Consider the following 14,455-nt stretch of genomic DNA (forward strand, 5'->3'; position numbering starts at 1 on the left):
AATTCCAGGTTTCCCTTATTAAGAAACAAAAATTGTTGATTTTTCTCAAACTACACTTGCAATACTGAAAATGGTCATTTTCAGAAAATATTGATCACATTGAACGTGTTATATATTAACAAATTCTCTTATAAAATACTCTTAAAATGTTTTGGATTCAAAGTTCTGAATAAAAATAAAATGCGTAATCTAATTTTCTCAAAGGATTCTTCATAAAAACCTAATTTCGAATTGAAATGTAGGGATAATCATCAATAAATAAAAATTATAATTTATCCACATGCAGATAAACTTGACAACATCAATGCTGTTTATGACTAAAGTTATATAGAAATTAGGTTAATTGTCAATTGTCATATGTGTACTAGAGTTTTTTTTTTATAAAAATTTAATTTTTTTATTTACGTACTTTATTTTATTAGATCTAATATTTTTCTATACGTTATAAAACAATTTATTTGTTAGGGAATTAAACGATATCTAATTAATATTGCTCGTAAATATATTATCGAATATAAATGCATTGAAAATTACGCCTGTAATTTTCCACCATCTGTATTAACCTCTAACCAGTTTGAAATATAAGGAGTAGGGGAACTTGAAAAATTAAACTTGCTTTTGTTTTTGTATTTTTTACGTGCTTAGAATTGTTAATAGTCGTTAAGTTAGACTGTACTTAATAATACATAGTTTAATTAGTTATCAAGAGAGTAGTTCACCTGGAGTTTTTGTACGTGTGAATTTGAGAAATATGTGAGTACGATTAGTTTTATAATTGTTTGATACAAATATATATTACTCGGTGGTTAGTTTCTTGAGTAAAAATCCTGTTATTACCTTTGAGGATTATAAAACAAATATCAGTGGAATAATCATGGTTTTAAATGACGCTTATACCAATACAACAATATTTTAATTGCACTGGTGCCTACTTAGTACTGTTTACAAACGAATTAATTTTACGCAATACTGGTCCTCATTTGTCACTAAATAATTTTTTATATATTTCAGATTTATAATTTTTATTCAAGAATAAATTTTTCATTTACCTACTTCACATATTGTTAATTTTATAGATTTTCATGATTTAATTAATAAGAATACAGGAAAATTGTAGTATAAAAAGTATTTTAAAGTACCGTTAAGATTATACCTAAGTGCACTAGAAGGAAATACTCGTTATTCAATGCTTGATCTAATTACGAGGGCATTGATATTAAAAGTCTTTTCAGTGTGCATGCATTTTTTCGTACTTTGATGGATGCATTATTCCTTGGCGTAAATAAGTCTTTCGATAAAAAATTTGGATGAATAATGCATAATATATCATTAAATATCAGTATGCAAATACTGACCGGTGGTAATCCGACGCCATCTTAAATAGACAAATGTATGTCAAATAATGACTATTTCGCCGGCAATATATAAATGAAAATTTGTTAAATATTTTGCACTACTAATTATTTAAATAAATGGCATCTTAGTAAAAAAAAATAAGTTAATTTTGATAGATGAAGGAAAAATCAAAACAATGTGCTAGTAGGTATATTCCGTACGAAATAGCATGGCGTCTATTTATGACGTTATTATTACTGTTATTACTACTTGAACATATTTGCATTTGTATATAATATATTGAGTCGATATTACAAATAATATATATTCGAATATTTGTTCGTACACTTCATTTTTCTTGGAATTTATAGATTCAAAAAGGTTATTTAAGCTTGGTTTATGCAGCTAAAATTATAACTAAATTAGAATTAACATTAAACTAAACTTTCTTGTTAATTTTTTGGTTTCTGTAGTAAATTAAGGATAATTTTAAATTACTGGTAACCAGTAGAAATTCTCTGTATAGGTCCTTTTTGTTATACAAATGTGGAAAGCTCCTGACACCAAGGTTGCCAGATCCTTGCTGTTAAATTCGGCACAATATATCCTCCCCCCTCCCGAAAAACAAGAGCGGGAAAAATATATTTTATGTAACTTTTCATTTAATTTTTTCTAATTTATCACTCGTGAAAGTAAAATACGGGACAAAGTAGTATTGCTGACTTTCAGATATTGCTTTTTCTTATTTTGTCGATATCAGTATTAAAAATAAAACACCACGGCGGAAAGTGGCGCAATAACGCGAATAACATTTTCATAACCAAAGAACAAGAATGTTGTAAACAAAACAATACAATACAGACCGAATTGACGTATTCTATACTCATAACCTCACAAATTAAGGAATTAAACGAAGTAGTTAAAAATTGGCGAACTCTTAGTTTATTTTTAACTTTCTGCACGAACTACAAGTACCATTTCTTTCAACAAGTAATTTAATTTGTTAGTTTTTAATTTTGGCTGCATAAACTAAGCTTTAGTAATAAATCCATAATTTATTTTTTTTATTTCATAATCCGTATCGGATAGATTATAACCTTTAATGTTATTATAATAAAAAAAAATCTCATATAATTATTTAATAATAGAGGTTCGTTTCCTCCATGTAATATAATTAGTAATTTAAGAAACTTCACAATCAAAATGTATAATTGCCCAAAATTTAGAATATTTGTACATATTAAACATAACAATCCACACCGTATATAACAAGTTATATTACAGCAGATTAGATTTCAACATTGAATTTTATAAAATATGACACTGAAGTATAAATAAATATTTCGAAACCACTGGAATAATTTGAAATAGCATCACTATGGAATATTTACGTTGAAAGCGTTGAATTTATTTACATATTTATTTTTATATATATATATATATATATATAAATAATAAAAAAGGGATTGTTTTCTTCTAATAAAGTTTTCGCAATATGGTTATATTTACATTGTTGTCAGATCTTCAGTTTTTCTTGCTTTTGGAAATAACTTGGCTAATTTAAATACGCGATTCCTTTACACATATTAGTATTTATTGCAGGGCTTCTTCGGAAATAGGTGTTACAGGTTTTTATAAAAACAAAAATATTTTTATTACCGGCGCTACTGGATTTGTTGGTGTGAGTCTCTTAGAAAAAATTTTACGTAGTATTCCCGAACACGGAGACATCTATTTATTAGTAAGACCAAAAAAAGGGAAAGAAATTTCTGAAAGATTGGAAGAAATAAAAAAGAATTCTGTTTTTGAAACTCTGTTTGAAGAAAAAAGCGTTGAACAGGTACGTAAAAGTTTCTATTTAATTCTAACCTCATTTAGATAATTGCAGTACATCTTTTTATTTCTCCATTTTAACTTCAGTATTTACGGTTTTCTAATTTGTCTCTTAAAAAGTTGGTTGAATAGCAGTAGAAGCAGATTAATGTAAATAGTGGATAAACGTATTTTATTTAAGGTATTTTCCAAAGTACGTGCTGTTGAAGGTGATGTCGGACAAGAAAATTTGGGATTATCAGCATCAGACCGGCAACTCCTTACGGAAAATATCGATGTTATATTTCATTCTGCCGCTACTTTAGACTTTGGTGATACGCTAAAAACTACAGTTAATATAAATTTATTGGGTACTAGACGTATTACCGAATTAGCAAAAGAATGTAGGCATTTGGCCGTATTGGTACAAGTCAGCAGTGCATATGTAAATTCATATAGACTGGATGCAGATGAGGTATTGTAAAAAAAATATCTATAAACCAAATCTTAATATGCTTCAATTGAAAGGTTATCTATCCCCTTCCAAGAGATGCAGATGAACTAATAGCTACAATTGAGAAACTCAGCCCCCAAGAGTTGGAAGAAGAAACGCCCAAATTATTGGGAAATCATCCAAATACGTATACAATAACAAAACATATGGCCGAGCATGAAATACAGAAATGCGAAAATTTATTTCCTTGTGTTATCGTTCGACCAAGCATGAGTGAGTAATATAATTTTATCTACAATTTCTTTTTATCTACTCATTAGTATATATATATATATATATATATATATATATATATATATATATATATATATATATATATATATATATATATATATATATATAATTATTTTTAAATGGTTAATAACTATATATATATATATATATATATATATATATATATATATATATAGTTATTAACCATTTAAAAATAATTTTAATTAGCTGAAGTTAGTTGAAATTACTTAATTATTGGAGTTTGGTCATTATTTCCAGTTTAACAGTAATTATCATATTCAATTAGAATCTAATAAATTCCAATCCCAAAAACTTGTTTATTTAATATGGTATCATTAGTTTCATGAAATATTTCAACTTTAAGAAAATTTCCTAAAATTTTTATTGTTTATTGATAAAAATATAATTATTATTCTTTTTTTATAAAAAACATCACAAAGTCAGAATTTTCAGTTTTCTTATTTGGCGTTTCTAACAAATTTCTGCTTTTTCAAGAACTTGTTCAATTTCGGGAATTTAAGGGCAAAGGTGTTATTTGAATCGAAGGATTCCTAGATTTGTCTAGGAGAGTAATCGGATATTGAAGTGTCTTGTACTTAACTTCGATAATGGATTTACACTTCATTTTATTTAAATTTTAGCTGATCAATATCCTCTTGGGGTATCTCATTCCATGCTACTTCAATCTAATGTCAAAGAACAACCAGAAATTGGACCTACAAAAAAACATCATGTGTTCAAATTGCTCAATTTTCTCATATGATCTTAGTGTCCTTGTTTAGTGATTCTTACTAGAGAACATTTCATATAAGTAATACTTCTCAAATATCCAGTATAATTTTTTTTGTTAGTTATAAGGACCATTCGTTATACATACCAGGGTTCTTGTGAAACTAGATTTAGCTGATATTGATTTTTTAGTATAAAATTATCAACAAATATGACATATACTCCGCGACATAAAAAGACACTCTTAAACTTATTTTATTTACTTAATATTCTACTAAATAACTGGTTAATATGGTCAACAATGGGTTAAAGCTTCTATTCCGTTCACTTTACCTAATGCATCTAGCTGATCAACATCCACCTAGAGTTTCTCATCCTATGCTACTACTACTATCTAATGTCAAATAATCACCAGAAATTAAGGAGGACTATGTAAATTTCTTAACCTTTTAACATGTCCCAAACATGTTTAATTCCTAGAATCTTGGGGCAAAGCTAGTATATGAATAGAAGGAGTCCAAGGTTTGCCTAGAAGCATAGTTGGATTTTGAAGTGATTTGTCCCTAACTTCAATATTGATTTGGAGCTTCACGATTCTGTTTGCTCTCTTCACTGCATCTAGACATAATTAGCTAGTCGATATCCTATATGTGAATTGAAGGAGTCCAAGGTTTGTCTAGAACCATAGTTCGATTTTGATGTGTCCCAAGGTAGGGAATCAGATAAGGTTCCATTATTTTTGAGAAAAAAATACTACTTACTAACTATTCTGAATACATCTTGACTAAAACAGAACTTAATAATTTGTAATGAAGGAACAAGTGATAAATTATTTGTATAACTCTCTTCTTGAATCTACCCTCTACCCTTTGCTTGAACAGTACCATATATTTGGTTAGGCCATAATAAAAAACTACGTATTGATATAAAAAAATAATCCCTGATGCTTTGATATATATATATATATATATATATATATATATATATATATATATATATATATATATAAAAATATATATTTTTAGTAATTGGTAGTTGGAAAGAACCTTCTCCGGGATGGACGATTAGTAAGAACGGTCCTCAAGGATTTCTAATGGGTGCAGCAAAAGGAGTGATAAGAAGATTACCAGTTGCAGTTGATTTGATCTACGATTACATACCAATCGATATAGTTGTTAATACTCTTCTTGTTGCTGGTTTCCATGCGGGTGAGTCAGCCTATTACTATTTTATTACTACATATAATAAATTGTTTGTTTTTGTTATGAAATCTTAGCACTTTATCTGTCATTGTAATAACTAAACAGTTTCATCACATTTATAATATTAATTCGTTTATAATGACCATAAAATGATAATTTTTATAAGTATCAAAATTTTTAATGTTATTTTTCAATATCACTAATTTGTTATGGAAAAATAGCTCTACTACATTATAATTTAACAAAATATATGATAATTATATATTAAGTACAATCGTTAGCAAAAAATCTTGTAATTTGTTATTTGGTTTAGACTTTTAATGGAAGAACTTTCAATATTTATACTTGAGATAAAGTTATCCTCTTAAGAATGATGATACCTTTTGCTGCTTTATTATCTATTGGTATTTTTCAATGTTTGTCAATTTTTTATAAATATATCTAGATTCCACTAAATATCCTATAATATCTCTTATTATCTGTTCATATTCATTAATGTACGTCACTGACTATCAGTTCTGCCAATATCTATCAATGTGTCAGTATCTAACAATTTTGATAAGAATATGTCAGTATTTAATAATATTTATTACTATCTATCAGTATTTATCAAAATTGATCACTATCTATAAACATATATCAATATGTCTGAATAGCTACCAATAACTATTACTATATGTCAATAATAAGTGTAAATTATAAATATCTATTAATATTAATTACGATCTGTCAATATCTATCAATATTTATTGGTATCGGTCAACATAAATAAAAAAAATCTCAATAGCTCTTCAATATCTGTTGCTATCTGTCAAATATAATTATAAATAACTATCAATATCTGTAGATTTTTATTAATATCTAACAATATGAATTACCATTTGTCAATATAAATAAATTTTTATCAAAACTAATTGCCATTTGTCAATATATATCAATATATCTGAATATCCATCAATATCTATTACTATAATTATAAATAGCTATCAATATCTGTTAATATTTATTAATATCTAACAATATGGATTACTATTTGTCAATATGTATCAATTTTCATCAAAACTAATTGCCATTTGTCAATATATATATCAATATATCTGAATATCCATCAATATATATTACTATAATTGTAAATAGCTATCAATACCTGTCAATATTTATCAGTATCTAACAATATGGATTATTAGTTGTCAATATCTATTAATTTTTATCAAAATTAATTACCATTTGTCAACATATATCAATATATTTGAATAGCTATTAATATCTGATAATAATTGTGAATGCATATTATTATTTAGCAATATGGATTACTATTTGTCAATATATATATATATATATATATATATATATATATATATATATATATATATATATATATATATATATATAAATTTTTATCAAAATTAATGACAAATTGTCAACGTAAAGGTCCATTAATACCATTAATAATAGATGCATGAAAAGCTCAAAGAGTAAGATGGTTGGGGCATGCTAAAAGGTTGCCGGAAAATAGATTTTTAAAAATGGTTATTTAAGAAGGGGCGAACCAAATAAAAAAAATGATTGGATACACTTTTGAAGGATATTAGAGTGGTAGAACCGAATTGGAACGCAAAAGTATAGAATCGCAATCTGTGGAGAAGAACAGTTGAAGACCGATTAGAAAAGAAAAATAAGTCAAGGGCCTAGAGGCTTGTAGTACTGTAAATATATAGTATAACAAACTATTTTACCTTTACAAGATATTATGCTTTGAAGATAAGAATGAATATGTGCTATGATTTATATCAGTTTTATTTTTTGAAAAAAATAAAATTAAATCTCCCCCTTTCCTTTAAATCGAAATGTTGATAAAATAAGGAACTTGAGAGCTATAGATTCAAGTATAAATGCAAACGGCGTAGATACCGCCATCTATCAAAAATTTTTGAAAAATTCTTCTCACACAGGAAAATTAAAACCTTTTTGACTTAATATTTGAAAGTTTATATTAATTTTGCTGAAGAGTGTATAACTAAATATTGCATTGTTCACTACAGCGCTTGAGGTAAATGACTGCATTATTTATATATTTACCAAATCCTATGTCTGTCATCTCTTGATAAATTTATATGGGTCATAATGCTACACGTTGTATCTAAATATATAAATATTTATTAAAGTGATTAACATCACATTTCAATCACGCGCTATACGATTAAACAGTGTAAATTTTGGTTAAAATCACTTATTCGGGTGTCTTGAGGAAATGTTTCACAATTAGTAGTAAACTTAGATGTTTGTTGTTCAATTTCTATTTAAAACTGAAGTATGCTTTTTCTCTTGAAAGATCCTTACCTATTACAAAATGTTTTCAACATTTTTTTTCCTTCAAAGGCCCCACTTTCAGAGCTTTAATCGAAGTACGTCTTCTGATTTCCGATAGTGCATTGAAAAGCTCTCCTCTGATGGTGAAAACAGCAGAAAATCGGAAAAACGATAGAATCTAGCGATCAGCACACCATGAACAATTCATAACACAACAATGTTAAGGCATTTTCATATAAATTTGCCTGAAATTAATTATTCAAAAATTAAAAATTCACCCAATGTTCACAAATGCAACTAGTTTTCGAAATGAGATTGTGTGCAACCCTTTGAGGCATAGAACATAACCTAAAAATTTGAAATATTTTAACGTTTAAAGCCGATTCATAAACTTTGCAGTTACTAAATCAAAAACATTGAAGTGCAAAAGACAATTCATAGTTGCCGTTTTACGTCTCCGTCTGACGTTGGTGACTTTCAACATAAACGGCAATGGCAAACGGAAAGTTAAGCTTATGAATCGGCATTAAAACCATTCACAGTTGCCGTTTGCCGATCGGTCTGTCGATGGTGACTTTCAACATAAATGAATTTTATGTTGCAATAGAAAAAAGCCAATCACATCCGTTTGCGTTTGTCACGTGTTTTTGACGTATGACATTAGAGCATGATGTTGGGGGTCTTTCTATTTGTTTGTTTATGGTGGTCTTTTGGGTTTGTTTGTGACGTTCAACATTAACGAATTTTATCTTTTCTCATCGGCCGTTCGTAGCAATGGAAAAGAGCTAATCACATTCGTATGCGTTTGTCGTGCGTGATCTTGGGGTAATTGCCCTTTCTCTTTGTTTATGATGGTTTTTTGGTTTTGCTTGTTTTCTTTTCGTTACTTTTCATAATATCGTCCATAAATACCAGATTGCAAACAAAAATACAAAAATATCACGAAAACAAAAAGCAGTATACACGTCAAAAAGAATAACAAAATGTTTAGGTTAACGGCAGAAACGTCAAGGTTATGAATAGGGTTATTAGACGTCAAACGTCACCTGCGAACGATAACGACAAAACGTATAGTCAAATTTTTGAATCGGCGTTAAAACCATTCATAGTTGCCGTTTGCCGATCGGTGACTTTCAACTTAAACGAATTTTATTTTATCCCGTATCGGTCGTTCGTGGCAACTTTCGAAGCAATTAAAAAGAGCCAATCACATCCGTTTGTGTTTGTCACGTTATTTTGACGTATGAAGTTATAAAGTGGTATTGAGGTTATTTCTCTTTCTGTCTGTTTGTTTATGGTGGTTTTTTGGTTTTGCTTGTTTTCTCTTCGTTATTTTCCACAATAAAAAGAAGTACATACCTCAAAAAGAATGACAAAAGTTTATGAATTTGTTTCGAAAGACAAGTTTATGAATCGCCCTTTATTGACAACTTCTTATTTGATTCCCATTAACATTCATTATTAGTGATTTAATTGAAGTTGTAGAGAGTCTGAATATTATTCAATTAGTGCCTGCGGCTTGTGTTTGGAAAATATGTTACGTGTAGGTCATCGAAGAAAGCAATTTCTAATAGAATAATCAGTGGTAGGTGTTCAAAACATTTGTAAGTTCAACATTATTGTCTTTCCGTGTTATTTTTAAATGTGTGATTATTAGAACAAGACAATTATCGTTTCCCAATGATTTCACGTATAAATGAATTTATGAATCATCACTATGTTTATGCAAATTTATTGGAAATAAACATCGTTATCTATTTTCAGAGTTATTAAAGGAAGATTTATTTATCTATCATATATACATAGGCTTATTTACAGTGTTTTTGAACAGTACGTATTCAGGATATAGTCATATTTTATGAATTCTAATTTTTCATTTAAATGAAAATCTCGCTTGATTACTCATCACGCCAGCGTTATACTGTAATTCGAATCCGAATCTCTAGACGTACAAAGACAAAAATGTGTATCTGGTATATATTCAGGTTCTTGTCTAATTATCTGCGGTTCATGTCTAATTATCTGCGGTTCATGTCTAATTATCTGCGGTTCACAAATGTGTTCACAAGTCTTCGGTTTACTTATTCTTGGTACACAAGCTACGCGAGTTACATCCCCCGAATCGTTAATAATTCTTCGAGACTCATGTACTACATTGCAAACTTTAGTTTTAACGACCCTTCTTCTCCTCATACAACTCAGCCAAGTGAAGACAGTATCTACCCCATATATGATACCAGCGATGATGGCTAATAAAGCAGCTATAAAAAAATATCCGCTCAATTTAATGGATCCCACAATACCCACTCCTATTAGCAATATAAATAGTATAATCCATGGGATACATTTGGAAAATAACATGTGAAAACTGATTACGAAGCCGAATAAGGCGAGTAAAAATAGGATTTCAGCATAACTGTTTCCTTTCCAAAACATGCCAAATGTTAAATTTCTATCCATTGATAGGAATAGAAGTATGAGAGCACAAATTATTATTTCTGCTATTTTGCAGATTTTGGTAGCGAGCATTGTTAACTGTAATTTTGACACACGTCAGCGTGACACATATTTTGTCAAATTTCATTCAAATTAAAGGTTGTTTTTAATGATTTACTTCGAGAGATTATTCATAAAATTACCCAAATTGACATAAGATATTTTCTCGTCACATTTATACAGAATCGGATTTAGATGTGGATGGTAATAATTTTAAGTCCACAATTTTCACCTCCGATTTCCATGAACCTGCATCGATATTTTAATTAAATTTTGACAATATGTAGGGAATACATCAAAAAGCAAAATCTACTGTACGCCGATGTGTGCTTTTGCCTTAGGGGTGAGGTCTACCCCGACTAGGCAGCAAAAATTTTCATCTTGAAAATGTTTTTTTTTTTAAATAAATAGCTTTTTAGTTATGCGCGATTGAAAGCTGTTTCTTTTTTTTTTCTTGAAAAAAACACGTTTCAAATCGATTTTTCATGAATAACCCAAAACTTGATTTTATCAAAAAAAAGTGTGAGAAACAAAAATGAAGCTTATAAAAAACAAAGAGATCGATTTTTTTTTATTCACTTTGGGCATAATACAAACCGAGTTGTTTTATTGAAGGTTGAATATTTTTATCGAACGAAAATTTTTTAAAATTCAACGTCGAGTAACAGAAAAACGGGCAACTTTTCAAAGTAATTTCATATGATCTTTTTCAAAGTACTTTTACACATTTTTAAAATGAGCGTTAGTAGAAGTCTCTAACATAAAAACTAAGAAAGTTATGGTCGAAATAAAATCGATTTATATTTTTTCTATAGAAAAAAAAACCTCAATAAAAATCTAATCCAATGAATGATTATTCACTTTATGTACTAAAAATAATTTCTGGAAGTTTGAATTATTTAAAATACATACTTTGGAACAATTTATGTTTAAAGTCGAAAAATCGTTTTCGAAATTTTTGAAAATTTCTCAAAAACTATAGAATATACATAAAAATATTTTTTTTAACAAATATCTTCCTTTTTGTAACTTCGAACGCTTTGAAAAATAAAGGGCTAAAGAAATTTAAAACGTTTATAAACTTATAGGTTATTAAATTCCCTATAAATCTACGACAAATTTGATTGAAAATGACCTAAAAAACTATATAATTTTTTTTAAATTTTGAAGTACAAGTAAAAGTATGTACATGAGATGCGCGAGACAAACCATCGTATAGTGGTTGAAAATTTTAAATACATAATATTCAAGTTAAAAGAGATAAAAAATGTCCAAACAGTTGAAAAGTTGTCCATTTGAAATAGATAAATCATCAAAAAGAATAAAGAGGTCTATAAATATTTGAGTTGAACACAAACAAAAAAAGAATCATTTTAATATAAGTGAGCTACCACAAAGTAATAAAATAATATTTTTTTTAATTTTATATTTAACGGGGGTGCTTTATAAGGGATTAAATACATCAATCAGGGGGTTGAAAAATTATAAATTCTATATTGAAGCAATGAAAAACTTTTATTTAAACCTTAAAAGTATTTTTCTACTCATTAAATGCTTATATTTACAGTTGTATTAATTTTTTGTAATAAGGGGTAGTTTTCACTCCTATGAGTGATAAGCATATATCGGCATAAGGTAGATTTTGAAGGTAAGGGTAAGTAAAACTTAATTCCAAATTTTCATGTAAATCGATGCAGGTTCGTGGAAATCGGAGGTGATACCTTATTTTTACCTTTGTAGCATGGACTATAAATTAAAATTATATTTTTAGGTCAGGTGAAGTCGACCAAAGTAGAAATATACCATGCAACATCTAGTACGAGACAACCATTCCGTTGGGCAGCGGTGGAGAATGGAATTTCTGATTATCTCCATAAATATCCTTTGAAAAGTGCCGTTTGGTATCCACGTTTAAAGTTTTTGCCATCAATTACATGGTATAGAATTTCAGCACTTTTTGTCCACCTATTTCCGGCCATTATTCTGGATACTGTCACTAGATTAACCGGAGGTCGACCAATGTAAGTATTCAATTTTCAAATATAATGGGATATTTCTTAGGGCAGCTTTGTATTTGATTGCTACTCTTATACAGACATAAATTGAAATTTCGAATAAAATGCAAACGGCTACTTCACATCACCCAGTCTTCTCGTAAGGTTTCAGAGCATTAAACACCTAGATCAACGTTACGGTGGATTTTAAAGAGAGATAAGATTAATCCATGCAAAATTCAGTACATTCATTAAAAGGTGCTGACTCTACCAGTACACTAATTTTTGTGAAATGAATTACTTCATTTAACAACTTGTTATTCTCTGATGAGGTTCACTTACACATCAACGCTCATATTAACAGGCAAAATTTTCCCTCAACACAAACATTAAAAGTCTTACAATACCTTAAAGTCACAGTTTGGACGGCTATGTCAGGGCATGACACCATAGGCCCTTATTTTTTAAGAATTAACATAGTCGGGTGGTTACTGTTATTGGAAATGGTATGTGGCAATGAACTAAGAATTTTTTCGACCAGAGTTGTAGAATTTTCCAGACTTCAATAACAGGATCTGATTTCAACAGGATGGCACAACTGCTCATACTTCTAACACCACTGTGTCTGTCAACTTTGGCCTAACAAAGTGATTTACTGAAGAAGAGAAACAAACCCGCGGTCAATAGAAAATATCTGACAAAAAATATTAAACATTATAAAGCTCACTCACTATGTAATGATAGAAATTTTTAAAACGATATGAAGCACATTTGGATGTAGTGATTTTTGAAAATTAATTCCTCTTATCCCACACATTAAAAAATTCTTATGTACATTGTTTTATTTTTATGGGATACCCTGTATGATCACCTTCACATGGGTTCATATTCTTACTTCCTATTCATTTGTTTCTGTTTCTTCCCATTATTTTTGTTAGTTTTTTTGGAAATCCGTATTGAGTCTATAAATTGTTCATTTAATTAATTTTCTAGTTTGATGAAGCTACATAGAAATGTCAACAACTCTTTGGGAATGTTGGAAAAGTTTATATTTACCGAATGGAGATTTACTGCTGAAAAAACTAGTGAGTTACAAAAATGGCTAACGGAAGATGATAAAAGGCATTTCAATTTGGATTTGAGTGATCTAAAATGGGATGAGTACTTTGTTGATTTGACATTGGGGGCAAGGATTTATTTGAATAAGGATCCTAAGAAAACTTTGGATGATGCCAGGACTAAGGATAAATTGTAAGTAAAATTTTACCATACTATGAAAATAAATTTAGTATATTTTATTTTTTAGGTTATTTGTACTACACATCTTTTGGCAAGTTTTGGTGATTTCTTTCATTTGGTACATATTTGCTTGTATAATTGGAAAATCCATGTACTCCTCAGTAATTATTGTTCCCGTTATTTATTTTTTGTTTCAGCTATTGTAGATTTTAAATCTGCTTTTATTAACACAGTATTTTATCAAAAACTATTTCGTTGTAAGAGATCTGAGTATTTTGTTAACATTTTTAAATTAATGTATCATTATCATATTTTATAAATATATGTATTTAATTACTTTTGTTTTATTTATTCTGGTGAATTAGAGACATTAGGAGCAAAAAAATACTTGCAATGAACTGGTGCGGTGATTGTAAGCAATATTGTGATATTTCTCAGTTAAAAAAAGGTCGTGGATAAAATTGTACAAATTCATTTCACACTTAAAAATTTTATTACACTAATCACAATAATACAAACACTTATAATTAACACTTTCCTTTAGATATCACTTCTTTACGGCCTGGATTTCTTGTTTAATTCGCTGTGTA

General features: G+C 28.6%; 1 protein-coding gene across 1 annotated transcript; it reads left to right on the forward strand.

Annotated features, from left to right (window-relative positions):
- The first annotated feature begins 325 nt into the window (after positions 1-325).
- LOC130443164 (putative fatty acyl-CoA reductase CG8306) lies at positions 326-14,202 on the forward strand. The gene is made up of 8 exons (XM_056777664.1): positions 326-753; positions 2,938-3,175; positions 3,350-3,622; positions 3,676-3,874; positions 5,650-5,832; positions 12,404-12,653; positions 13,620-13,877; positions 13,933-14,202. Coding segments are annotated over exons 1-8 (1,542 nt in total). The 5' UTR covers positions 326-751; the 3' UTR covers positions 14,072-14,202.
- Positions 14,203-14,455: the final 253 nt, after the last annotated feature.

This window comes from Diorhabda sublineata, chromosome 4 (assembly GCF_026230105.1).
Source record: "Diorhabda sublineata isolate icDioSubl1.1 chromosome 4, icDioSubl1.1, whole genome shotgun sequence".
Lineage (NCBI taxonomy): Eukaryota > Metazoa > Arthropoda > Insecta > Coleoptera > Chrysomelidae > Diorhabda > Diorhabda sublineata.

Bases quoted from the DNA above. Each gene is read 5' to 3' on its own strand.
- LOC130443164 (XM_056777664.1), top strand. The intron at 3,176-3,349 runs GTACGTAAAAGT...ATTTTATTTAAG, and splicing joins AAGAAAAAAGCGTTGAACAG to GTATTTTCCAAAGTACGTGC. The intron at 12,654-13,619 runs GTAAGTATTCAA...TTAATTTTCTAG, and splicing joins TTAACCGGAGGTCGACCAAT to TTTGATGAAGCTACATAGAA.